This window comes from Fistularia commersonii, chromosome 19 (genome assembly GCF_037954325.1).
Source record: "Fistularia commersonii isolate RoL2024-O1a breed Wild chromosome 19, RoL_Fcom_v1.0, whole genome shotgun sequence".
In the NCBI taxonomy this organism is placed as follows: domain Eukaryota; kingdom Metazoa; phylum Chordata; class Actinopteri; order Syngnathiformes; family Fistulariidae; genus Fistularia; species Fistularia commersonii.
This window is the reverse complement of record NC_141302.1, coordinates 11,515,644-11,541,341: the sequence shown is the minus strand read 5'-3', so window position 1 is coordinate 11,541,341 and position 25,698 is coordinate 11,515,644. Positions and strand designations below refer to the sequence as shown.

Below are 25,698 nucleotides of genomic sequence, written 5' to 3'. Positions count from 1 at the left end.
CCTCAACTTATCAGGGCAAAGTACCTCACTCTGACCCCCAACATGCAACACCCATCCCCCATTTAAAACAGGGACAGGGTAAAAAAAAGGGGATGGTGGGGGGTGTAACACATGCCCTGGATATGAGAGGTGGAATGCGTGCGCTGAGAGGAGTTGCTGGAGAAAGGCAAGGGGGGGCTGATAAGCCTTGTGGGTGGAGAGAAAGTGGGATGGATGCAGAGAGTGTCGGGGAGGGAGGGACAGACAGGACTGAACTCCATCAAATAGGGAAAGGAGGGGGGTCAGACAAAAAACTCTGACATACTCCTTAAAACAAAGACCACATTGCCTGCATGTTGGGTGGATCTCAGCGCGTCTGTGGAAGGAGCACAACTGCTGTTGCTTCTTCACCGTGAAAGAATACCCCGATGTTGCATGTGGAAAAGAAAACGCAGCCTCTGTGACTATCAGCTCCGCTGACAACTTTGGAGTAGCGGAGTAAAGAAGCAACAGGGGGAGCAGAGCTGCAGGAAGCCGGCATACCACCGCTCACAGATAAGGCTTTAGGGGGGATCCTCTGCAAACAAGACAGACAGCGCCCTTCAACACAGAAAGGAGGGAAAGGACCATCCTGTTTCCTGACAGATTGGAGGGGATACAGAGGAGAACGCACACTGCATACAAGTGATCTGGAGAAGAAAAGCAATCTGGAGGAGGAACTGCAAGAGGTCCATCTGACCCCGCAACTCAATGTGAGTACAGGATCCCATTGAATATACTTATTTGAAACAAGAAGAAACAGAGAAGCTGTCTTCTTAAGTTGTGTCCCAGAGGTCTAGGTTAATCACTGCAGCTGCTTTGTACCAGACAATGGGATATAGAGAACAATAGAAAGCCTCCCCGCAGCATCCAAGCATGTAAGCATTGTAAGTGAGTGTGTCGTGGGCTGCTGCGTGAGGTTTGATGCTACAAAAGTTGGAATTAAACGCAGATGTCTGGAGTGAAAACAAGCCCCCGGGTGGTAAACCTTCATCCGGATCAAACAAGGCACACTATGAAAAGAAAATGCCATCCAAACAATAACATTTGGCGACTTTAATGGGTGGCATAGCTAAATACACACACACACACACACACACACACACACACACATATATACATATGTGTGTGTATATACAGAGCTGTTTCTGAAAATTTGAATACTTTGATAAAGTTCTTTATCTTCTGTAATGCAATTAAAAAACACAAAAAATACTTTTTCATGATATTCTAATAATTTGAGATAGGATTTTTGAGTTTTCTTAAGATGTAAGACATAATCAGCAATACTAAAATAATAAAAGGCTTGCAATATTTCAGTTGATTTGTAACGAATCCAGAATGTATGATATTTTTGTTTTTGTAATTGCGTTACAGAAGATAAAGAAATTTATCACAATATTCAAATTTTCTGAGATAGTCCCGTACATAGTTATACACACACACACAAACACACATACACACACACACAGTATATACATATGGTGAGAGGATGGGCACAATGGGCCATCACGCACATGCTTCTACACACTTTCCTGCCAGCCTTTCCTGCATGACCTTACACCTTAAACAGCACTTGTGACAACAATGGACGACTTGAAATGTAAAATAAACAAAACCAAAACACCAAGGACTCCATCGCCATCCATGTCTTCTTACTGTCACTCCTAACCATCGAGCATTGGACCGCGGTGGCTTAAGTTCACACCGAAATATTCTCTATCTATACTCCGACAAATGGGCACTTTCGGCCAGAAGCTCCACGTGAGCCGAGGCTCCAAAATCAGCCTTTAAGCCATCGTGAAGGGCAGGGTGACTGAAGGAACTGTGCGACCTTAACAAGACCAGACATGCTCTTTTATTGATTTACCGAACCTGCTTCGTCTCGAGTGTTGGTTTAGCATAAGCTCGGCACATCGACAACGAGGAATTCAGAAGCCATGATCCCATTTCAGTTCAAACTAAACATCTTCAAAACAGCCATTCTAAATACCATGTGGCAAAATGTAGTATATATGTCTTGATTCTTATTTCACATGCTGTTTCAGGCAAATATGTGGTGACGAGTAAATTCAGACAAATGGGATTTTGATTCTAAGACTATATAACTACTGACTCGAATTCAACGGCGCAAACTAGGAGGAATACTGAGGTTCAGCAGCTCTGCTGTTCTACAAGGATATCTCAAATATATATTCCACAATGTGTGTTCGTGGAAAGGAAATCACACCAAATACACGCTAAAAGGTAAATTAATTGTTCAAGCGGGATTCTGCTGTTTTTAAACCAACTTCATGCTCACTGAAGGCATGTTCCTCCAAATATTTTGACTTTTTGATGCATGAGAAGACACTTATGTTGCTGAACAAATAAATACACATCTACAAAAATGGATGCCAAATACACACTTCTGCCTCTGACTTACTGGAAAGTTATCATTACAAGTGTCATTACAGCTGGGATACCACCATCTGTCCAGATGTTCTGGCTCTGTCTAGTCGGTGTCATCGCTGTCCCCTGACCTTTGCATTGAGGATATCCTGTAACAGACAGTGTTAGATAATATTTTGCAAATTGGTGCCACGGGAGGCCTCTCAAAAGTCGTTGGCTATTAATATTTCCCCTCCTCTAGATATTTTTTTTTAATATCATGTCAACGTATATAGAAGCGACCACATGCACAAGCAACACCCTCAAGTATACAAACAGACTTTGATGCTGTTAGCCTTCATCTCTCTTCAGCACACAGCATATAGCAATTATGGGCCCCTTTTCCTTGTTGCCAATTAGCTTTCTGATAATAATCACGCACCAAACGGCATCGCACAAGGAAAGCTTCCTGCCTGATAAAGCCTCTAACCTCCGAGTGAACCCGGTGCATTTTAATCAGCTCACATTCGTTTCTTACTTATGCCGTCAAAACACAGAGATGGGACCCTATTGTCAAAACATCTGTCGCTAATTCTGACAAACTGTGACTTTTGCACGCAGTTCACCATGAGTATGACCGGAACTCTGGAGAAGGGGGCTCACCACCAGGCCTTGGACCTGTCTGAGGAGCTGCCGCCTCACCATCACCACCACCACCACCACCATCATCCCAACAACCACCATCAGCAGCATCTCCAACATTCCAACTCCCTGGTGTCCACCACCGCAGTGGGCGGAGGCAGAGACACCCCATCACGCGTGGTCGTTCCTCCTCCTTACACCGTGGCTGAGAGCGGCGGCGGAGGCAGCGAAGCACCTCTGGAGCTTCGGGGATCCTTGGACTGCTGGGCGTGCTCCGTGCTTGTGACGGCTCAGAACCTGGTGATCGCCGCCATCAATGCCTGCCTGGCTGGGCTGGTGTTCGGAACCATCCTGACGCCCGCCATCGTGATGGTGGTGTTCGGCTTCCTCTGCCACTCTACAGTAAGAAATATAGCCAATGCGGTCATGTTATGAATGTTCATCTCTACCAAACAAAGCTGTGTCAGTAGGCTCGATCACACATTGACATTTTCAGGGTTGATCCATTGCTAAAGGGGAAAAAAAAAAGATTTATTTAAAAAAAAAAACATTTTGAAGCCTTTTGCACTCCATTTAGACACTGAGAGTTTATACAATATTTGATGTTCATCTCTACCAAACAAGACTGTGTCAGGAGGCTCGATCACATATTGACATTTTCAGGGTTGATCCATTGTTAAAGAGGAAAAAAAAAAGATTTATTTATGAAAATAATAATTTTGAAGCCTTTTACACTCCATTTAGACACTGAGGACATCTGTGATAAGTTCAGGCAGAACAATTTGAGGTTGCTAAAGTTTATGTGAATTTAAAACCCGAGGCACAGCAAGAAGCAGGGAGCTGATTGGACAGCAGACATGAGGCACAAGTGGGGTTGGTTGATTGACAAGTAATACTAAGTAGGATATCAGTACAACAGGATCTTCAAAGTAAAACCAATGTCACAATAAATTTGTAAATTAAAACAGCTAATGACGATATGAATGGGAAAAAAGGGACAGATATCCATTTACTCATACTTTTACATCTGGAAATATATCATAGTAATATACAACTGAAATGCCCAAAAGAGCATATTTGCTGCTCTTTTACACCCATTTGCCTAATTTCCTAATTAGTTCAGTCTTTTACAGATGATATATTCCTTTTCAGACAATTTGCCCTTTCAGGCCATATATTTAAGTTAATATTATATTTATTTGCATATTCAAACTTAGCTCCAATGCAGCCTTCCAATATGTTTTAGGACATTTTTTTGCAACGTATTTCATCAGTCCTTTGCTTGTAGAAACTCTGGGAACCTTATTCTCTTCACACTGGTTCCCTGCAGTGCCATGTCTCCACTTCTAGCTTAAAGAGCATAGGTCCTTGCCCCTGCAGCTAATTTGAAGTCAAACTCACCTAAGCTGCAACGTAACATAAATAGATAGCCTTTAAAAATGTACTCGACCAAGTGAAGAAGAGTGACGATGGATTTATGAATTGTTATTTATGAATGGCTTGAAAGAGCTTATTGCATAACTTTGATCCGAATTTTGAAACTGTCAGCCCCGAGGCCCTGGGCGGGGGGTTTGGCTCCATCAGCAATGGGAGATTTCATAATCTCACACATCTGAGTTTCTCTTAGATGTCGAGGAGATGGGCGAGTTGGGGTGGGGGTGGGTTTGGGGTGGGGGGGGCTGAAAAACTTTAAAAGACTCCTTGGCGACTGCCTGGTGGGATTAAGGGACGCTTGAAAAAAGGAAAAAGGATGGAAAGACACAGTGTGACGTCTCTACAGAGAAAACAAACAGGAGAAGAAAACTCAACAGAACAAGCTGGCTAACCTGTGGGCTGGCGTGTAATAACCTCAAATACAGCAATAAGTCGTCAAGGTTCACTAACTTTTAATACATACCAACGGCTAAAAGTCTTTTCAATGACCAGGCAGGGTGAGGATTCTCTCGGTCCCTCCCCACCCCTCGCTTTCTCACAATTAGACCTCATGTGACAGCAGCTTAGCAGGGGATTAACCGGGACCTGGGTGGATGAGGAGAGGTGGGTAGAAATCAAGAAGGTTGAGAATAAGAAAAAGAACGTAGAAGTTCCTCACAAAAGCAGCAACAACTTTGTTTTATTTCAGAAGTTTCCCATGGCTTGAGAAATACCTATACTGTACATCTCCCTCAAAGACCTGGCTCGAATTAAGAGACAGACAGGAGGCCCCATGGCGTAAAAAAATAAAACATGATTCTATCTTATCTATTACAACTCCTACTTTTAAGTTGCCCTGCAGTCTCCTTATATCTTGAAAAAACAAAAAAAAGAAAAAGTCAACTTTTGTTAGAGGCACCCTCACCCTCCCTTTCATTCTGCAGCTGGTATTCCTTCCCGGACTGCCTTGAAATTCCATCACTCAGGACAGAGAAGGAACAACTTAGCCCTTTTTTCTAGTATATATACATACACACACACACACACACACACACGTATATATATATATACACACACATACATATATAGAAATATATATATATACACACACACACACACACACACACACACACACATATATATTTAAGTCCACAGTACATTGTTGCATTTTCGAAAGTATTAAGTAACAGACAGAAAGACACAAAGACAGAATCACTGACATCAGTAACAAATATAAATGGAATAGTTTCAATTATTGCACATTTTTCTTTAAAAAAGTTTCAATAATAATTCTGTATATTTACAGGTTCTTTTCTTTGTTCGTTGTTTCATATATTATTTATTTAATTATTACATCACGGCGTGCTTGGTATAAGATAATGTAACTTTATATCTCGGGTTTGATAGCTGACATTTACTTTGATCATTTTTTTTTTTTTATATTACTTGTCGCCACCCTACTCATTCCTGTTTCTCACATTTTAAAAATAATCTGCTTAATTTGTGGATGGGTTAAAAGCAATGCCATCATAAGGAAACTTCGAGGATCGGAAATGAAGTAAAAGAAGTCACCAGACTATGACGTGTTTACGGTTGTAGACTGTGAAACTGTGCAGTGCCATTTTAATATTTACTAATCATCAATTACATGTCATGGTTCGAAGTTACTCTCTATCAAGTGAAAATGGTTAATGGGGGTTACTATGTGACTTTGCAACCCTCTTTCTGATTCTAGCTGTAGGGCGATGGACTCTGAACTGAAATGTGTGTCTGCCATAGCTTTTTAAAAAGGTGTTTTACTTTTCCAGCTTAGCGAATGCCTCGCCAGTCCGTCTCCCCCCTTTTTGCAATAAACAGAGCTCTCCCTCCCGTGTTCCACGCTCCCCGAAGCTCCTCACTCCCTGCGCTTTTCCAACTGCATTTGAACGTTCGCTTCATCCTTCACCGGGCGATAAGGATGATTCTGGCCTCGCCATCTCTCCATTCCTCTTCTGTGATCAAATCCTGACCCTTTCACCTCTTCTCCCACTCCCCCCCCTTGCTTAGTAACCACAGCGCATGCTTTGACACACACATCAGACTTACCACTTACCAGCTTGTGATGGTTTCTCAGTTTGATAAATGCATAAAGGTATAGACATATACATTTCATGTTCATGTGAGTCTTTGGTCGGCTAGGAGTGACTGAATGGGAGTGTGATATCTCAGATAACCAAACAGGGTCCTCACTTCACACACACAGACAGATGCACACACACACACACTCATATACACGCATACCATTGAGACGATGTCATTTCTCATCGTTATCTGTTCTTGCCTGCATTTTGTGTTTAGGTTACAATATGTGGTTCTCCATCTGCTGCGCCTGTAATCTTTATTGTTAATCTGTGGATGATTTTCTTTTAATATTATCTCTGTTTTCACAAAAAAATGTCAACATTTATACAAAAACTCTGTTTTGAGTAAGAGTATTCCTGTTCAAATCTGCCAAACCCGTACAATTGATGTAACTCAATGAAATCATGTGCAGAAAATACTGAAGCCATTAAACAAAAACATAATTATTAAAATTCTTTGCAAAAAAATTACTGACAATGTGGTGTTTCAGGCAATGAACGATGGCGGAGGCGTTAGAGGAATTTGAATGTTTATTGAAACACCAACAAATAACACTGAAACTTGAACATCCGGGACCGTCTATATATACCTGGCAGACCACACCCCTTTGTGTCCGCCACAATATTACTGTTTTGCAACAAATTAAAAATATGATTATAAAGAATAAAAACACTCGATCTTATGCAACTATAAGGATACTTTAACATAAATGACTGTAATATATTTAGCAAATTTGATAAAAATGTATCATCTTCCAAACTAGCATATTTCGGCCCAGAGATGAAATAGTTTGATTAATTAACTTTTATAAATTATAATATATCAGAATTCAAATGCTGCATACATTTCAAGAAATTTTTTGTCATGTATCTATTTATGCTCTCAAGTTGTTCCAATTAAATCATTTAAAGTTGGACAAAGAAAACCCCTTGCAATGAGGCCTGTTTCATTGGAAAATTGCCTCATGTCAAGTCTTATTCATTAAAAACAGGACGAACGGGTCACACTGAGTCGGTATATTTAAGAGGAATGGGATTCATTCAACGAAATATCGTTGTTCCTTTTTTTTTGCACTGCACTTTGAAGGAGAGAACTTTAATTATTACTACTATTATTATGTCACGTTTTAATTGATCCTGTTTTTTCAACAAACGATGGCTGCCGGTTCAAATTGCTGGGAGTTAAATGAGGGCCGGGTTTTCAAATTTAAAGCCGATTACAGGTGTGTTGAGACCTCTCTTTTCTCCTCCCTTAGGTGCGCCCCCACGGGACGACTCCCTACTGCTCGGAGATGCTGACCGACGGGGGTTGCGTGGCTCTTCTGGTGGTGGGCTTCCTCCTGGTCACCCCTCTGCTGGTCCTGGCACTGGCCGCCTACTGTCGCCTGGCCAGATACCTCCAGCTGGGCCTCTGCTTCATCCCGTACAGCCGGGCCGTCTACAAGAACCTGCCCGCTTCTCAGCACCGCGGCCTGGGCACCGGCTGCTGTGGCGGCCGGGACGGAGCTGAGGGCAAAGGAAAGGTGTGGGTTTAAGGTAGGGCTGGGTGGGAAGGGGTGGGCTAGGAGAACATGGTGTGTGAAACAGCAAAGTGTGTAATGAGGAAATTGTAAATGGCAATTATCAAGAAAGCAGCTGGATATCCTGGAAGGAAATTGTTTAAAATAATGACTACTGACTTTCTTAAGCGCCAACGTTGATTGTTCAGTCACGAAGGAACACGTTGTGCTGGAGTTTTCTGGAAAAGTGCCTGTAAAGTTTCACCACCTTGTGCTTTTTTGATCTCCAAATGTTTATTTTATTTCGATTTTAAAGCCCGACCGATATAGCACCACATCACGGAAAAAATAGTTATCGGCGCACATTCATATACCGTAACTAAAAATACACATGTATTTTATTTGGAATATTAATCAGATCGGTCTACCGTGTCTAAACTCACAGCAGCCACCACACAGGACAACAAACATTTGACATCAATAATTGATTGAATATATATTCTGAAGTCAATGCGGCGTTCAATTCAAATACAGACAACTGACACTGATATGGCGTTGCTTATCAAGTTGTGTTGTTGACTAAAATCTAGAAACAAATGTTTTCAAGTCCAAAGTGGGATTATTCCATCCATCTGATTTTAATTTTGCAATTAAAATTAATAAAAACACTTGGATTTGGCTCAAACAGCGAGCGATGTATTGAGATTTCTCGTAATCGCAAATGCAGGCATACATTTTACAAATCAAAAAATGCGGGTCGAGCTCTAATTATTTTATTTTGTATCAATGAGACCACAGATTGTAACCAACATGTGGACTATAATCAAGTTAACTTAAGATAAATGAGAAAGCACAAACCCTTTCCCATGAACAGTGATATTAGACAACATGATGCGTCTTTGCTAAATGGGGGTGTGACTGTAATACATTGTGTAAACTGCCAAACAAATATATGTAAAGACAGCAGCAAATGGCTTCCTGTTGCTCCCCAGCAAAGATATCCTGCCTCCCCCTGCATGCTTCCTTAACCCCCTATAATGTCATAAAAATAGAAAAAAATCAAAGTAGCGCACTTCTGAGGGTGGATTGACATCATTCATATTTGCCTCCCATCATATGTATGCTATTGAAAAAAGTTACAGCATTTATTGCTTTTGTGTAGTTTTCTATTTTTTCTCAAGTTGTTACAAACTGTGAACGCAATCTGTAATGATGTTTCTCTTTTTTAAAAATAATCAATAAAGATTTTGAGCTGGAGCTGTGTTCTGTTCTACATCCTAAAGTAATTTTATATGTCAAATTCAAGCATAGCTGCCATCAAAATATGTCAAAATGAGCTTCATGTGTTGAGCAGGACAGGTATATTATCTTGCAATTTGCACAAAAGCGCAAATGTCATGAGCATGCAGCCCCCAGTCTAAATGTCTCCCTACAGTCTAAGCCTAGAATTGTTTATTAACTCAATGTCTTTATGTAAAGTTCCTCTTGAAATTGAACTCAACATGTATGTTTTGCAGAGTTTCAGTGCTTAACTGTTTAGAATAATGGAAAGGATATGAGGTCAAATATCATAGGGATTATATTGTGTCTCAGACATTAAAACACAACATAGAAATGAGCTATTTGATATTTCAAAAGTTAAAATAAGAGGGTAAATTAGAAACAAAGCTTGTATCAAAATAATCTGGTCTGAAATGTTGAAATCTGCTGAGTCACAACAGCGCAGCAGTTTGGATGCAGTATGAAGTACTGACCGTTGGAGGGAGACAAACTCCAATTGCTTACATTTCGAGAACTGAACATAATTTGACACCAATCGCCAAATTTTCAAAAGGCAATTTTGTTTATCATTATTTAACTTTCAAGTGGTCAATTTTTATTATAATACTCAGGACGGCCAATAAAAGCCTGTTGCTGACGACCTGTTGCTCCCGATCTGAGGAAGGAGCGGGTTTGAAAGTTTCACTCAACTCTTTAACATTAATAACTATTTCTTTCTGTGCCTGAACTCTATATAATGAATAACAGCCAACAATGACGAATCAATTGACTTTGTCAAATGACAAAAAGTTGAAGAAGCCGTGGCAGGTGATACACTATGAAATACATATCGCTGACTTTAGTTGGACGCATGGACACAATGAACATATCCGTTATCATGATTATTAGTCGTACTTATCTGTCAATTTAGAATTTTGGAAAAACATCTCTGTCGTTATCTGTTCATGTGAATATTTAAAGTTATTATAGTTATAATGCAACTGAATGATTACATTATTGGAACTATAGATTTATATGTTTGTAAATAATGCCAATGTCAAGGACCCCCAATTTTAGGTTGGAGGCAGAGAAGTAACCCCTCGAGGTCAAACCAGTCACACAGCCGTTCCACGTTTCGCTCTCTAATCTTTGCCACACGTTCAAGTCAGGTAATTACCCGATAAGCCTCTCGGATGGAAGCAGGTCAGGAGAAGGAAGAAGAGGAGCGAGGCTGAGCGCAGCCTGGTAGTTCACAGGCCAGGAGAAGAGGAGCTGCTCCGCTGCTGCTCCGGGTTTTCAGGACAGGAATAAAGGGGAGTCTCGTCCCACGGTTGAGATTCGGTTGCTACTGGAAACAAACAGGTTGACATGGTTTTGTTGTTAATACTTTATCTTTCATTTCCTTAAGTACTTTTGTGAGCAGTGTCATGCGTTGACCATTAGATCAAATATGTCCAAGTGTAAACATTTAGTAGTATCTACTGCTATACTGATCAATGTAGCCATTCGTATTCCAGTAGCTAATCAGCTGTCACCGTCCCAGGTGTGCCCTTCTTAATCTCAATGTCATTCAGCTGGTAAAGTTTTAGGAGGTAAAGTTGTTTTTGATCGCTCATAGTAAATACAGCATTTAACCCCACAGCATGTCCAAGACAGGAGAGAGAACTACGTCCACAACGTCTGCAGACTCGGTAACTTCGGCAGCTTCAGCAGACAGGTGAGTTTACATAAAAAGCCCGGAGTACTGAGTGCACGGTCTGCGTGTGTACAATGTGTATTTTAGAGTCACAGATGATAATACCAGATGAGTCTATATTCTGGTGCAATTGCCTTTTGTGGTTTACTGAAACTCCTAGTGGCTCCTGACAGTATTGTATTAAAAGAATGTTTCATTTTCAGAAGGTGGCAGCAGATCTTGATTCATATCTAAATTACTAATAATCAAAACTGTATTCTCATTCTCTTATTCCAGAACAAAGCCTTCTTTCAGACTGCTCATTCTGTGACATATTCCAAATTAAAAAGTAAAATACATTTAAGATTTAATTTTACAAACAATTAAAATGCATTAGCAGAATGCTATTTCAGTTTCATAATGTGGCAGCAGATTTTGAATCATATCTAAAATGTGTAATATTTTCATGCAGAATGAAAAAGCATTTCAGTTTTCAAATATGACATTTGTTATCATTACTCATTTTTGTGATGAGTCAAAATATGCTGCCACACTGAAAATGAAATGGCTTTCTGCGTTTGCATTTTAATTTGAATTAAATTGTGCTTCCATATATCAAAGATAAAAAGTGCCCTGCAGCGAAAGCTACTTGCAATTACTGTAAAATGGGACACTGAGCTATAGTATGTTGCAGCAACAGATCAGTCAAAGAGGTAACAGAGACTGGGAGGACCAAGCCAACTTCATATTTTCTTGGCACATGATGCTAAAGAGACAATGGAACAGCGGACCGTGCAGCTACAGGTGGATTCCGTTCAATATTGACACAGGAGTACGCGTCACTGTCTTAAATAAGGACACATTTCACACACTGACACCTGACATCGCCTTGGACAGCCTTGCTGTTAGGCCGTTTTAGTGCAACAATCAGTCACAAAGGGAAAGATTACCCAGACACAGCATACGTAGTCAGTGAACGCTGAGTCAACAACCTGCTCAGTTGGACCCTATCAGTGAGGAGGAACCTGGTGAGTTGAGTAGACAAAGTCAAACTCAACACCTGTCATCTGCAAGTCGATGGCGAGCATGGCACACTTACAACTAAATTAGTCAAAATTGAGCTAAGAGATGATGCTGAACCACATGCTGTGCACACCATGTGCCCTTTCCCATGCTACAAAAAGTAAAAGAGGAACTGGAGAGAATGGAGAAAACCTTTCGGCACAACAAGCGCACCAGTGAGCTTCCAACGGAAGCTGCTGGGGACCCTGGAGGGACTGGAAGGCGTAGAAGTCTTCATGGATCACATTCTTATGTATGGGACCTCAATAGATCAACATGACACCCGACTGCAGCGCGCTGAGTCCAGTCTTGAAACTGACCAAGGAGAAGTAGCAACTACTCTTCCTGGGGTATCTCATTCACAGATCAGAAGTCAGGCCTGACCCTGGCAAAGTTGAGGCCATTCTCCAGCAGACGCTGCCTAAAAACATGCAGGTTTTCAAAAGAATCCTCAGTATGGTGAATTAACTAGAGAGGTTCATGTCAGCCCTTGCAACAGTGGACCAACCGTTGTACAAGCTTCTAAGGAGCAAGAATATCTGGTCCTTGGGCCATTCACGGCAGTCAGCTTTTGAGGACATTAAAAGGATGCTTAAAAAGGTGCTGGTTCTTGCCTTTTATTACATCCCAAAGCCCACAGCTGTGTTTGCCAGTGCCAGCAGTTATGGACTGGTAGCCGTACTACCAGGAGAGTGGAGGCCAATAGCCTACTGGTCCAGGCGTCTTTCTGAGGCTGGAACATGCTATTCCCAGGTAGAGAAGGAGTGTCTGGCTGGCGTGTGGACTGACAGAAGTTCAACAAGTATCTATGCGGCTTGAATGAGTTCAGACTTAAGACAGATCACAAGCCATTAGGGCCACTTTAACAACCGGAGTCTCGATAATGTCCCTCTGAGAAGTCAACATCTTTTGATGAGGCTCAGAAGGTACAAACCAGTGGCTGAATACATGCCTGGAAAAACCCTCCGCATTGCTGAGGCAAACTGACCAACCTTGTGCGGTGGAGTGCTGTGTAGCAGCAGTGACAGGGGGCATCTCCAAGCAGAATGGAGAACATCAAAATTGCCACCGCACCTGACAGCGAACTGCTGTCTGTCATCCAACTTGTGAGAAGACAATGGCCAGAATACTGTGAAAATGTGCAGGTCAGAGCATACATAAAGGTGAGACAAGAGCTATCAGAGGCTGATGGTGTGCTCATATGTGGAGCAGCTACAGGAGATATATTTCTTGAATGAGTTTACTAGAAATGTTACACTACCAAAGTGCTAAGGATATACAGGTCTGTCTCAGAAAACTTGAAAATTGTGATAAAGTTCTTTTATCTTCTGTGATGCAATTAGAAAAACAAATTACTTTTTCATGATATTCTAATATTTTGAGATAGGAGTTTTCTTAAGATGTTAGCCATAATCAGCAATATTAAAATAAAAGTCTTGCAATATTTCAGTTGATTTGTAATGAATCCAGAATGTATGACATTTTTGTAATTGCATTACAGAAGATAAAGAATTTTATCACAATATTCTAATTTTCTGAGACGGTCCTGTAATTAGTGTTTGTAAGGAAGGCCAATTTGACACATTTTCCATGGTGATATAGTTCGTTTCTATGGTCTGTTGAATGCTGTTATGTACACTTATTAGAAATAACATAAAAAGGGGGGTGATGTCATATATGGGTTTAAAGTCATGGCAGTTTTACAACAGTGACGTTTGACGGTAGCAGATACGTTGATATCCCTGCTAATACTGTATGTTGATCCCTGTGAGCTGTGTGTCGAAAGCCGATAATAAACAGTTAAAAGTGATAAGCCTCTCCTCAATCATTTTATAGTGTTGAAGTCAATGAACATGTTTCTATCACAGGTTATGTTTAAGCCATGTGTTTAGGGCTCAAAGGAAATGGGGAAACAAAATATAAATCTAAAGTCATGCTCGATGCAGGGGTTCAGTCTTTTTCTCTCTCTGCTTGCTCCTCTGTTTCAGCAAAGATGCAGCTTCCGCTCCCTCCTCGACTCAGGCGTCTCCGTCGGGCTCCGTGTCCGAAACTCCCAAGAAATCTTCGAAAAAGTCCAAGAAAAGCACGGAGAGCATGAACAAAGTCTACAACTCTGTTCTCAACAGTGTCTTCGGAGCAGTAAGTCAGTCATCATTGCATTTTGTTTTTAGATGGGACCTTTAACAACCGGAGTTGCCATGCAGCAGCCAGATCAAATCAAGGTCAAATAGACGTCAGACATCAGATGGGACAATGGGATCAGTTGTTGCAAGGAAGTCGAGCGGCTGCTCCAGCTCCATCCCTGATCTTTGTAAACCCGGCCTGTGGCCGCATTAAGGTGCTCGCTCATGGCGGCTCAAAGTCACCGTTCATTAGGTTTATCCCGCTGAAGCGTGTGAGTGACAAGGGGACGCATCCTTGGTGAATAATCTTCGAGGTGTTTACATTCCCTTGGGCAGGTTTCTACAGTGAGTGTAGAAATGAACTAAAAAGACATAAAATACTCTGTTGCTGCTAAAAATGTGATTGTGATGTCATGCATTCATTCATTAAGCGATGGTTTCTTAGCAATATAAATTAAATATATTTACTTTAGAATGTAGATAGTTTGCATGATTTATCCATCTTTATCCTTGCTTCAACCCAACACTGTTTCTATAGGACAGAGAACTGGCTCAAGCCGAAATAGATGGTAAGTCCCGCTGACGGCTGCATTTCCTATATTTTGGAACAATTAACATTTCATCTCCTGGTAGATTGATGAGATTTAATATATACACTTTTCACAACAATCAAAAAGAGTTAAATGAGGATTTTGTCAAATGTTACATTTGATTCCAATTCAAAAATAGGGCAAATAAGATGGTTATTTTTCACATTTTGCCAAATTCGTCTTTTACAGGTGAAGATCATTACTTTCCTTAACTTATTGCAGTTTTGATCTCATTGATGGGTAATGGCATTAAAATTCAATCTTTTTTCTGACATGAAATAAAACAGTGACCGACTACCTAACACCAAAAATGTCCCAATTTGCCTTATATATTATACATATTGACAGTTACGGTACATTATATATTAATTCAACTTTCTCAGCAAATTAGATACTTATGGATTAGATTCTCAAGAAAAACAGATTTTTTAAAACTATGTTTGAAATGAAACTATCTAGCCCTTAACTTGGAATTGAAACAAAATAGAATTACATTAGATTTCCTGACTGTCTGCTATTCTCCCTGAAAATGTTGTTAATGTATTAATATACAATTGAACACAAATTTAGAGCATCAGTCTATGTTTTGATTAAACAAACCTAGAATTCGTCTGACACTTTCTGAACTGTCTTCCAGAGCTTCAAGAGGCCTTTAAAGAGTTTGACTACGACCAAGATGGCTACCTGAACTACAAGGACGTGGCTGAGTGCATGAGGACCATGGGGTACATGCCCACGGAGATGGAGCTGCTGGAGATCGTGCAGCAGATCAAGATGAGAAGTGAGTCTGTGAAAGTCACTGACTTAAATCTCCTGGTTTGTGTTCCTCACACGTCTCCTGTCCACAGTGGGCGGGCTGATGGACTTTGAGGACTTCACTGAGCTGATGGGACCCAGGATGATGGGAGAGACAGCAGACATGCTGGGACTCAAGGAGCTGCAGTCGGCCTTTGTACAGGTCAGTCAGTTGGCATTGATCAAAACCATGCTATATTTAAATATTGGGTTAGAGGAGACCGTAAAGTCATTAGTGTTAAGGTCAAAGTGTCAGGGTTTCACACCTGATCCCAATTGTAATCGGTGCCAGCTGCAGCAGATGCCGCTAATCAAGATCCCTATAAAGGGCAGCGGCACACTCTGCCTGGCGCTGGGGGATTGTGGCTCTCATACCACTGCGGAGCCCTGCCACGACCGGACCCCATCCTTGCCATGACCGGACCCCAGGTGTAACTTCTGTCCCCTACCCTGTTACAACCGGACCCAGTTGGCCGGTGTAACCTCTGACCCCGTCCCGCCTGCAACCCGTCCTGCCTGCCACCCTGCCTGAGGCCCATCCTGCCTGCCACCCGTCCCGGTGAGACCCAGCCCTGTGCACCTCTGTCTCGGGGCCTGCCTGAGGCCCGTCCCGTCTGCCACCCGTCCTGGTGAGACCCAGCCCTGTGCAACTCTGTCTCGGGGCCAGGGGCTTACCAGCGACACCCTACCTGCCGTTTCAACTCAATAAAGCGCTTTCGATCCAGATCCCTGCTCTGAGGTGTGGTTCCCTGCTCGAGTCCCCCCACTGCGTCTCGTGACAGAATCCCCCGGCCACCATGGACTCGGGGAACCACACCCACCCAGGCCGGCTCCGTGGGGCGCCAGGAGGCGCCCATTGAGGGGGGGGGGGGTACTGTCAGGGTTTCACACCTGATCCCAATTGTAATCGGTGCCAGATGCCGCTACTCAAGATCCCTATAAAGGGCAGCGGCACACTCTGCCTGGCGCCGGGGGATTGTGGCTCTCATACCACTGCGGAGCCCCGCCACGACCGGACCCCAGGTGTAACCTCTGTCCCCTACCCCGTTACAACCGGACCCAGTCGGCCGGTGTAACCTCTGACCCCGTCCTGCCTGCAACCTGTCCTGCCTGGGGCCCGTCCTGCCTGCCTGAGGCCCGTCCCACCTGCAACCCGTCCCGTCTGCCACCCGTCCTGGTGAGACCCAGCCCTGTGCAACTCTGTCTTGGGGCCAGGGGCTTACCAGCGACACCCTACCTGCCGTTTCAACTCAAAGCGCTTTCGATTCAGATCCCTGCTCTGAGGTGTGGTTCCCTGCTCGAGTCCACCCCCCCCCCCCCCTCCGCGTCTCGTGACACAAAGTGGGGTTGCAGATCTTTTTTTCTGTCATCATCCTGTGACACACTGAACTTGAGAAGAAGAATTTCATCGAAGTAATAAAAGCAGGTATTGCTGGCATCCTAAATTATATTTGTCGATGTGGAAAGTTTGACTTGGACGGAGATGGAAAGATCAACCTGGAGGAGATGAAGGAGGCGGTGAAGAGCCTGCTGGGGGAGAAGCTGAAGAAGGGAGAATTGGAAGAGATTCTGAAGGAGCTGGACGTCAACGCTGACGGAATCATAGACTTTGAAGGTGAGGGCAGGGGGGCGCATCTTGAATGTCCAATCAAATTGACTCACCTGCTCACCTCATCCTCTTTCCTCACCAGAATTTGTCATGATGCTGTCCATTCGCTAGCTGATGCAATTTGAGGGAGAAATTGCAGCCTGGCCTGGATTATCTATTTATCACCTTGTGGCACACCAACTGAGGAGGGGGACGTCATTAGGTGAAGGACTAGACATTTAAATCATTTTTAGAATAAAAATACAGAGAGATAATCTACCAGGTGCTGAATTAACAGTTGATCATGCAAAGAAATAATAATGCATGCATGTAAAAAAAAAAAAAAAAAATAGATATTTTAGAGTTGTATCTTTAAAGACAGCATGAGTGGTTTTGTGAGACCTCACCAGTTTTCATAAATCTAAGACTCTGGAGATAACCTGACGACCACTCTGCGAAAATGACCTGGATAAAGAAAAAGCACAAAGACGGCGACAAAGAGTATCAGAGATTTGCAAGAAAAATTAGCAGCTGCTTAAGAATCACCATAACATTCACTGAAATCACCCATAAATTAGACAAATAGGAGGTGAAATTATTTAACTTAACATCAGTCCAATCGGAACCAAAAACCATGCAACTGCTGTACCTGGATCAGTTCAGTCACCAAATATCACTATTATTCCAATAGTTATAATTTGTGACTACTAGACAATGTGCCTATGTTTGTAATTACTGTATAAATGATTTGTTGTTGAGAGGGGCTGAAGAGATGTTAAATGTAAATAAGACTGATTTATTTTAATAAAGAATGAAAAGCAGGTGAAGGTTTTCCTTTGGCATTCGACTTCCGTGAGAAACGACTGACTCGCACTCGAAACTCTCAGATGAACTTTATTCAAAAAAACCACGTCTCTCATCACCACTTTGTTAAATGACATGTAAAGGGTGGCGTAATAATGCACATCTAGAGAAAATAAGTTAATTATGAATCAAAAGTCGTCGCAGCTAATGACGGTGTAGCCTTTGAGCTTTGTGAGCCCCACAGGCTTCATAACCCAAAACAAAACGAGAAACAGCGTTTGATGGTGGCAGGGGAAGCAAACACAAGCAGGCGCAGGGAGAAACCCACGATGCTGGATTCTGATTATTATTATTGTTACATTACAGGTACATTTTATGCACAAAACCGTGTAAGTTCTGCCACATGCAACTGGTGTTGCCTGCAGGAGTCGAGTAACATTACAGCACAGGGAGCGGAATGTAGTAGAAATACGCCGCTGAAAAAAGAGAATCAGTTTAGAGATGTGGAGAAGAGATGGAGGAGAGTGGAGTCACACATGGCTGCTGGGTGTGTGTTTTTGTGCGGGCAAAGATGTAAATACTTTGTCATCTTTTTGTTTAGTTTTGTTGCTCCTTTGTCCGTTACTTTTGCAAACAAAGTAATCGGATTATAGTTACAATCAATCTCGCCATCACTTTCTTTCAATTCTTTAATTCCTTTTCCTCTGAACTATTCCCCTGCTTCTTTTGTACTACTAAACATGAATACATATAATTGTTAATGACTGCATATATTTTTACAAGGAGACTGTTTTTTTTTTTTCATCTTTTTTTCTTTACTTCTCAAGGCATTATTCTTACATTTTCCTTGTTCCTCTTTTTCATTCCTTGTTCTTATGTACTTTTCCTTCAGTGTCACTCTTTTTTTTTAACATTATCGACAAGAATATAATACACTTTTTTTTCTGTGCTATTACTAGTTTAGTACAGAGCCTAGCAGAGGGACATTTCAGAGAAAGCTATAAGTAACATATTTAGGAGTGGATTAAATCATTTGCCATACAGAGCAGTTCAGTTAAGTACTGCATTACTTTCTGAAAGTCAAATAATGGCAAATAATTTGTACTGCAACACCTTTTTCAAGTAACACTTCCCACCAGACATGACTAGATATTGTTAAATTACCACAAATGTAAACTAATGCAAATATATCTATCGAAACACTGTAATAAAGGAGCTTTAGCTTGCTTTCAAGCTAAATTTGTGTTTAAATAGAAGATATTGCGGTGAAACGTTTGTCTGTAATAGCTCCTCCATTTCTACTCCACTTAAGAAAATGTTTTACAATCTTTTTGACATCAGCAAACACACCCTGATGTCATAAACACCTGCCTGTTTTTTTTTTGTCTTGAGAAACACGTAAAATTTCTGTGCTACGTGTGTTGGTCACATTGGTCGGGTTCCCCTGAACGGCACGCACTAAAACTGCAAGCACTCATGGGACATTAACACTCTTTGATCAAAAAATACTCTTTCCTGTTTTGCTCGGATGCACTTTGTCATTGTTTGAATCCTTTGCAGAGATTTGTAATATATGACTTATTAACGATTTCCAGATCTTGCTCCCTTGTGACCTACAATCTCTGCCCTCCATGTCAGGAATTCTTTAACTTTTCAAGCAGTGGCCCCAAAGAGTGGGAGACCCCAACAATTGTGGCGGCCACTCTCACTGGATCTGTTTTTAAGACAGATTTAGCATATGAACATACAAATAGGCCTTTTGGGATTTCAAATGCCACTATTTTTCTTGGACTTAGTATTGTGAATTTTTCTGTCCTTTGAAATAATATTTCCAAACAAATTTTTCACAGCTATTTCCTACAAATTTCTCTGAATTTATTCATTAAGTTTTGATCATAATTATGTGTCTCACAGTTGTTTTTTGTTAATGTCATGCAATGTTTTTAGAACAAGTCTTTTTGGAGAGTGACAAGTATTTTGGAAAACAAATCAAAAATGTAAATTTATTAAGCTCATTTCACGATTTTTTAGAAATGTTTTTGGCTAAATGGGTAATGTGTGACAACCACTACTGTTGAGGTACTGTCTCAAGATGAGCAGGTGGCGGAAGAAATATCACTATATTCAAAAATCTTAGTACTGCTAAAGATAATGAAATCTGCTTAGCGATAACAACTCATGTTGGATATTACAGCCCATCTTCACATTCAAGTTGTGGTAGTCAGTTTTTGCCTAACATTTGAAACATCCCGATAATAATTTGTTGGCAATCGTAATTACTATTCTACTTTTAGCACTGATTCATGAAGCACGCTCTATAAATTGTCTATCACTGTGACAAGCTTTATTTCCAAGCACGTGTTTTAAGTCGTGAGAAGAAGCTAAAGCTAAAGGCTTCTACATTTTACAATGGAGCTTGTTTTATGCATTATACACGAGAATAATTTGAACTGGCTGGATGTTTTTTTTTCTCTTCCAATGTTATTACTAATTATCATTTCCTCACTTCAAGTTAGCTAAACCTCGTCATACACACATGTAATACCCTGTTGTTCCTTCGGAGAGTGTGGGGTGGGGGGCTTCATTACAGAAACCACACCTTTTTGCGCTGATCTGGAGGTGGGGGGGGATTTTCCGTATTGCTTTCTAGACTAGAAAAAAAAATAAACTACACTTTAGCAACCAAGTCCCTTCAGAGAGAATTAAAGCAGTGTTAAGACTGAACTGGACTGAAATGTTTTCATATCCTGTCTATTCATTAAATTCTACTAAACTTTTTACAGTTTTTAGTCTTGGAGAGGTCTTCCTCAGGAAAGACAATAAATGTCAAGGGACATCATAGATAAATAAAGATTAAATAGAAAAAAAAAGAGAGATTGTTCACAGGCACAGTTTGAACCCGAGGGTGAGGGTTCACAAAACAGCCAGAGGAAAAGTAATGAAATAAAAAGAATGAACCTTTTCACTCAGCAAGGTGGAACATATTCACATACATAAAAACATCTGACCTTTTAAATATATATTTTTAATATTAAAAATCATTTTTCCAATTTTGTTTTTTTTTCATTTTCTTCTCTAAATTTCTCTTTTTTTTATGATTTTCAGGCAATTTTCTTGCAGATAGTTTTAGGTGCTTAGTAAATGAATCGATCACAGTTGATCTCTCGTTTCTTTTCTTATTCTAAGGCGTGTCAAACAAACACTCACTGTACGTTAATATGCATTTCTTGCCATGGCCACTTGGGGGATTAGTGAGCCCCTTGAACGATCCAAACTGAGCCTGTGAGTTTGGTCCAGTCTAGTTTGTTCATTGTGGGTCAAGTTTAGACCGACACCATGCGTGGGTGTATGAGCACACAGCAGTCACTCAAAATCACATCACAAAGTCCATCTTTACACAGCTTGCGACCTACCCAGCAAATCTCCTCTGCCTTTCTGCAAAAGTTAAACCATCCCATTTCCTCTCTAACTTGCCCTTCATTTTCATTTTTCCTCCCTCTGCCAGTCTCCCTAAATGCCAAGTGATAGATGGATAAGCTTCATCGTTTTTGTCTTGAGCAATGGGAAGCTACCTGGCTAGTCAGACTCTTATCTACAGCTCGTTGGTCGGCTCGTCCGCAAACTCCGCCATGATGTCATGCACCCAGATGTCTTTTTCTTCCTGGGAAGTGTCGACGAGGAAGACGGTCAACTTCCTGTCCCAGGGATTTGCGGCTTCCTGCACGGCCTCCAGCTGGGCAACTAGTGGTTTCTTTTCCACGTGGTTCCTGAAAACAATGGAGGCTTCCTCCGACCACTGCCGCAGCTTGACTCCTGCAGGTAGACAGGGTTGTGAAGGTGAAGCTGTAGTATTGGATTAAATTAAGAGCAGTAAACAGAAACAGCATTAGCACTTTATCTCCCCTCTGGTGCAATGTTATGCTATGCTTTATGGATGTTGGTCCTATGTGTCAGACTGGCGCCTTGTGTCCCACCTGGCCTGCCTGCACTGACTTCTTAAACAGCAGCACTTGCAGCAGCCCCTCCAGTAAACTGCCACCTCAACATCTAGTTCAAACTCAAGCTACATTCAAGCCAAATGTGTCTCACAAATATTCATGCTCGTTGATATGAAAAAGCGAGTTATTTATTTCTGTATCATTCAATGAGGGTGGAAAGCCCCTGAATGATGCAGAACATCGTCTACATTCTCTTTTCAGTGGTTTTGTTCTGGCTGGTAAAATCCGCAGTTGGGTGTTTAATTATATCAAAAGGCCAAAATATTGTTTTCATGTCCGACTGGCAAATAAAATTTACTACTAATGTTGTACGTCTCACTTCCCAGCAGAGCCCCACTCACCGGCCAGCTGAGCTGTGATTCCCTGGAAGGGCAGCTGTCGGAATTCCTTGATGAGAGGTCTGAGCTGGGTGCAGCTGACTAACTCATGTTTGCCGTAGTCCAGCTCGTACACGGACACCAGCCCGTTTGAGAGAACTCCTTTCACCAGAACCCTATGCCAGCTGAGCAGAGAAGCGTAAGGTTCAGGCCAAGCAAACTACATTGCGAAGCAGTCTTCAAATGAAATCCCTAACTCACTTGTTCTCCACCTTAGCAGCGTAAAACTGATTCTTCTCGATGTTGAGAGGTTTCTCGTCAGTTTTGTTGTAATAGAGAATCATTTCCCCCATCAACACCACCAGTTTGTACATGTCTCTCCAGGGCTGCAGCACAAAGTGACCAGGATGGCACGCTACCGAAACATAGACATCAATGTTGCTTCCTGAAAGAAGAAGACAGTACAGCAATGATACTCTTCCCAGTTTGAGCAACCCAGCAAAAAGAGGTAGAAGGTCATTGTTGATTTTTAAATTTGCTCTATAAAAATGTCAGTGGTAATCATTACCTGCTGGAGGAAGCTCAAGACGTGATGGTAGCTGAAGAGAGCAGGAGGGGGATGATGGTGTCTCCGGTGAGCTGCTGGGTGTCGTGTTGCCTCCGGCACTGCCTCTCCGTCCTGACAGGGCCCTTCTGAGATGAGGTTTGGAAGGGACCGAAGACGACGTCAGACTGCCATTAGTGAATTCGCTGGCGTTGGAGGTCTTGGAGGGGGCAGTGAGAGTGGAGATCTTGACGGGACTGTGAAACAAGACATTTTAGAATGAATTTTGAGAAAAGGTCAGTTTTAAGAGGCTTTTGACTCCTGCTAGTTAGCTTAGCACAGTCAATTCTCAAGCACATAACCTGAAGCCAACAAAAATTAAATACACATTCCAACAACTACAAAAAGCTCTTGTGTAAAATCGTAATCGGCTTAAGTCCAGGAAGAAAGAAAACATTTTGGAACTTTGCTTCTTTTCTTGTACAAAAATGTGACAAAATAGGATTTTTTGTGGAAGAGTCATCATCATGGCACTGAATTTTCTCATCATAGGGGACTACAAATCCATGCTGCTGCAAAGGGCGAAGGCAGTCTATCTTCTCATCTTACTTATGTGCTTTCCTTGATGAGAAATTGGTGACTCCTCAGAGTCAAGAAGACAAGATGACGCAGAGTGACTACCAAACCTGTGGCTGGTAAGGAAGACATCCGGCTGCTGTTTGAAGAGGTCTGACTGGGTAATCTGGTGGTTCAGACTGCGGGACAGGTCGTGGAAGTTCTTGTCGGTGAACAGGTGAACGTAGACGCAATGCTTGCCTTCATCCACCCTGGCAACCTTGAAGGAGAGCGAGAAAGAAGACGGGAGGTAAGGGAAGAGAGAAATGGACAGTTTGAAAATCCCTTTTTTTTTTTGCTTTTTTTGTAGTTTTGCATGTATGATGTTAGATGATACACAACCTAAGACTAAAATATTGAATTTCCTCCCAACAGTTTTCTCATATGGCTCAAAGAACTGTCATAAAAACTAAGAGCAGAAATCAACACACTGTGTAACTGAAACAGAAGTTATTAAATAACTTAATGACTGAATTGAGAAACAAAGGGAAACAAAAAAGGATATGGCCACAACATTTATCCTATTGTAGAACAATATTTTCTAAGTACACAGACCTTTTAATCAATGTTTTAACCAAAGTAATGATACTGTGGATTCAAAGAGTCATTTAGACAATGAAGGCACACTGTAAGTTTCCTAAATGAATAGTTTTGAATGAAAGAAAGCATGATGACACTCACCTTCATGCTACAGTCAGTGGTGTTGAGCACTCGCTCTCTGAGCCACTGGATGGCGTCCGGAGTCCAGGATCCCACACTGACAGCCAGATCCGCCAGACAGCACTTCATCGCCTGAACACAAGTCGAAGGTGATCAGTGAGATTTCTTCCATTGTGTGACAGTCACCATCTGTCGGGCGGTAACCCTGACCTGTGGTGGGATGGCCACCAGGTCGCGGAGGAATGATGGTGGGATCTCCCTCAGCTCAAACACCTCCACTGATGCCTGGACACCGACGTCGATGAAGAGGATGTCTAAAACCCTGCTGCCATGGAGGTTGGTAATCTTAGACAGGAAAAAGACAGAAGAGTGTGTCTTTTTGGTTCAAAAAGAACATTTAAATGCATATTTTAATTCTTAGGGTGTGTACACCTGTTGTGGACAATTAGAAGCTTGATTCAATTAAAAGATAACATTTAAAGAAGGTTCAAAATCTAAAAAACCTTATTACTGAATACAGATAGCTATTTGGGATCACATCTTTTTTTGTAATTACAATTTTCTCGATTATAAAATATGATGCATAAGATCAAAGTTGGATGATGCTCATTATATTTACTGATATATTGCCCAGAACATGTAAGTTGTGTTTGAAGTATCACTACTCTTAAAAAAATCTATCCAATCTCTGTTGGTTTGTTTGTTATATTTTTTCAGTGCATGGTACTAAGGCAATGACCAGCAGACAGATGGCGAGGTTATAACTTGACACCTCACCTTCAGCTGAGGGTTTTCATTAAATGCAAATCTGATTAAGCTGCAAGAATAATCCATCAGATCTTTGAGGAACATTAGCAATTTACCTCCACACGGGACCATTTTCCTTTGTATCGTGCCAGACATCCTTTCCCACAAAAGGGCCTGGACACCAAGAACTCTGATGTTACCTGGAACAAATTGTTTTATTACCAAGTGCGATTTTTAAAAACGACATATTTCACCATAGTTTAATCTTAAAGTACTTCCTTTGGATGAATGGGGTACCGTGTAAATGTGACAGTGGCTTTACAGCTGCAACGAAATGATTCTGCAAAAGCTCATACAAACATTCCACAGGTCAGCCAAGTCTGCTGCTAGTGTAAACTGCAATGATATCAGGGATTACTTACAATCTGAAAAGTTTCTTTTTACCTATGAACTCCTCTAAAAATAGATGGCTCCCCTTGCAACACTTAACCTGGACGAGAGGAATGATGCTACCACAGAGATTGGCCCATCACCAAAAATGCAGAAGATGGATTCAGCGGTACAGGAACCTCTTAGAGGTGAGTACGCATGAATACTGTGTTTATGCAGCAAAAACTTAGATAAAGATACTTTGGATCTTCAAAAAAAACATAAAAATATATAATTCATTAATTATCTATAGCACTTATCATGCACAAAGGGTGGGGGAGGGGGCTTTCCCAGCAGCTATTGGTTGGGAGGCTAGGTTCGCTCTGAGACAGCCGCCACTTGATCACAGGGCAGCATACAGAGACATCCAATCATTCACTCCTTCATTCCCATTTCTGGGCAATTTAGGGTCTCTAATGAACCTACTGC

The 25,698-nt window shown here is 41.6% G+C and overlaps 3 protein-coding genes across 5 annotated transcripts in view; 2 read left to right on the top strand and 1 right to left on the bottom strand.

The window, feature by feature from the left end:
- The first annotated feature begins 301 nt into the window (after positions 1 to 301).
- tmem88b (transmembrane protein 88 b) lies at positions 302 to 9,315 on the top strand. The gene is made up of 3 exons (XM_086165599.1): positions 302 to 731; positions 3,010 to 3,432; positions 7,820 to 9,315. The coding sequence occupies exons 2-3, from the start codon at positions 3,016 to 3,018 to the stop codon at positions 8,096 to 8,098; spliced, it is 696 nt and encodes a 231-aa protein (XP_086021725.1). The 5' UTR covers positions 302 to 731; positions 3,010 to 3,015; the 3' UTR covers positions 8,099 to 9,315.
- A 1,227-nt stretch (positions 9,316 to 10,542) lies between these two features.
- Positions 10,543 to 18,810, top strand: LOC147223726 (calcium-binding protein 2-like). The gene is made up of 8 exons (XM_086165752.1): positions 10,543 to 10,684; positions 10,965 to 11,039; positions 14,048 to 14,198; positions 14,721 to 14,751; positions 15,410 to 15,553; positions 15,621 to 15,730; positions 17,035 to 17,182; positions 17,259 to 18,810. The coding sequence occupies exons 2-8, from the start codon at positions 10,966 to 10,968 to the stop codon at positions 17,285 to 17,287; spliced, it is 687 nt and encodes a 228-aa protein (XP_086021878.1). The 5' UTR covers positions 10,543 to 10,684; position 10,965; the 3' UTR covers positions 17,288 to 18,810.
- The window catches only part of tdrd7b (tudor domain containing 7 b), a 25,517-nt gene continuing 17,857 nt past the window's right edge, over positions 18,039 to 25,698 (bottom strand). For all 3 annotated transcript variants that reach the window (XM_086165749.1, XM_086165750.1, XM_086165751.1), the window contains 8 exons: positions 24,957 to 25,040; positions 24,304 to 24,438; positions 24,115 to 24,225; positions 23,505 to 23,653; positions 22,843 to 23,075; positions 22,536 to 22,719; positions 22,299 to 22,459; positions 18,039 to 21,772 (listed from right to left, as the gene is read on the bottom strand). In XM_086165749.1, the coding sequence (XP_086021875.1) occupies positions 21,552 to 21,772; positions 22,299 to 22,459; positions 22,536 to 22,719; positions 22,843 to 23,075; positions 23,505 to 23,653; positions 24,115 to 24,225; positions 24,304 to 24,438; positions 24,957 to 25,040 (1,278 nt within the window). In that variant the 3' untranslated portion in view covers positions 18,039 to 21,551. The remainder of the gene's footprint in view (positions 21,773 to 22,298; positions 22,460 to 22,535; positions 22,720 to 22,842; positions 23,076 to 23,504; positions 23,654 to 24,114; positions 24,226 to 24,303; positions 24,439 to 24,956; positions 25,041 to 25,698) is intronic.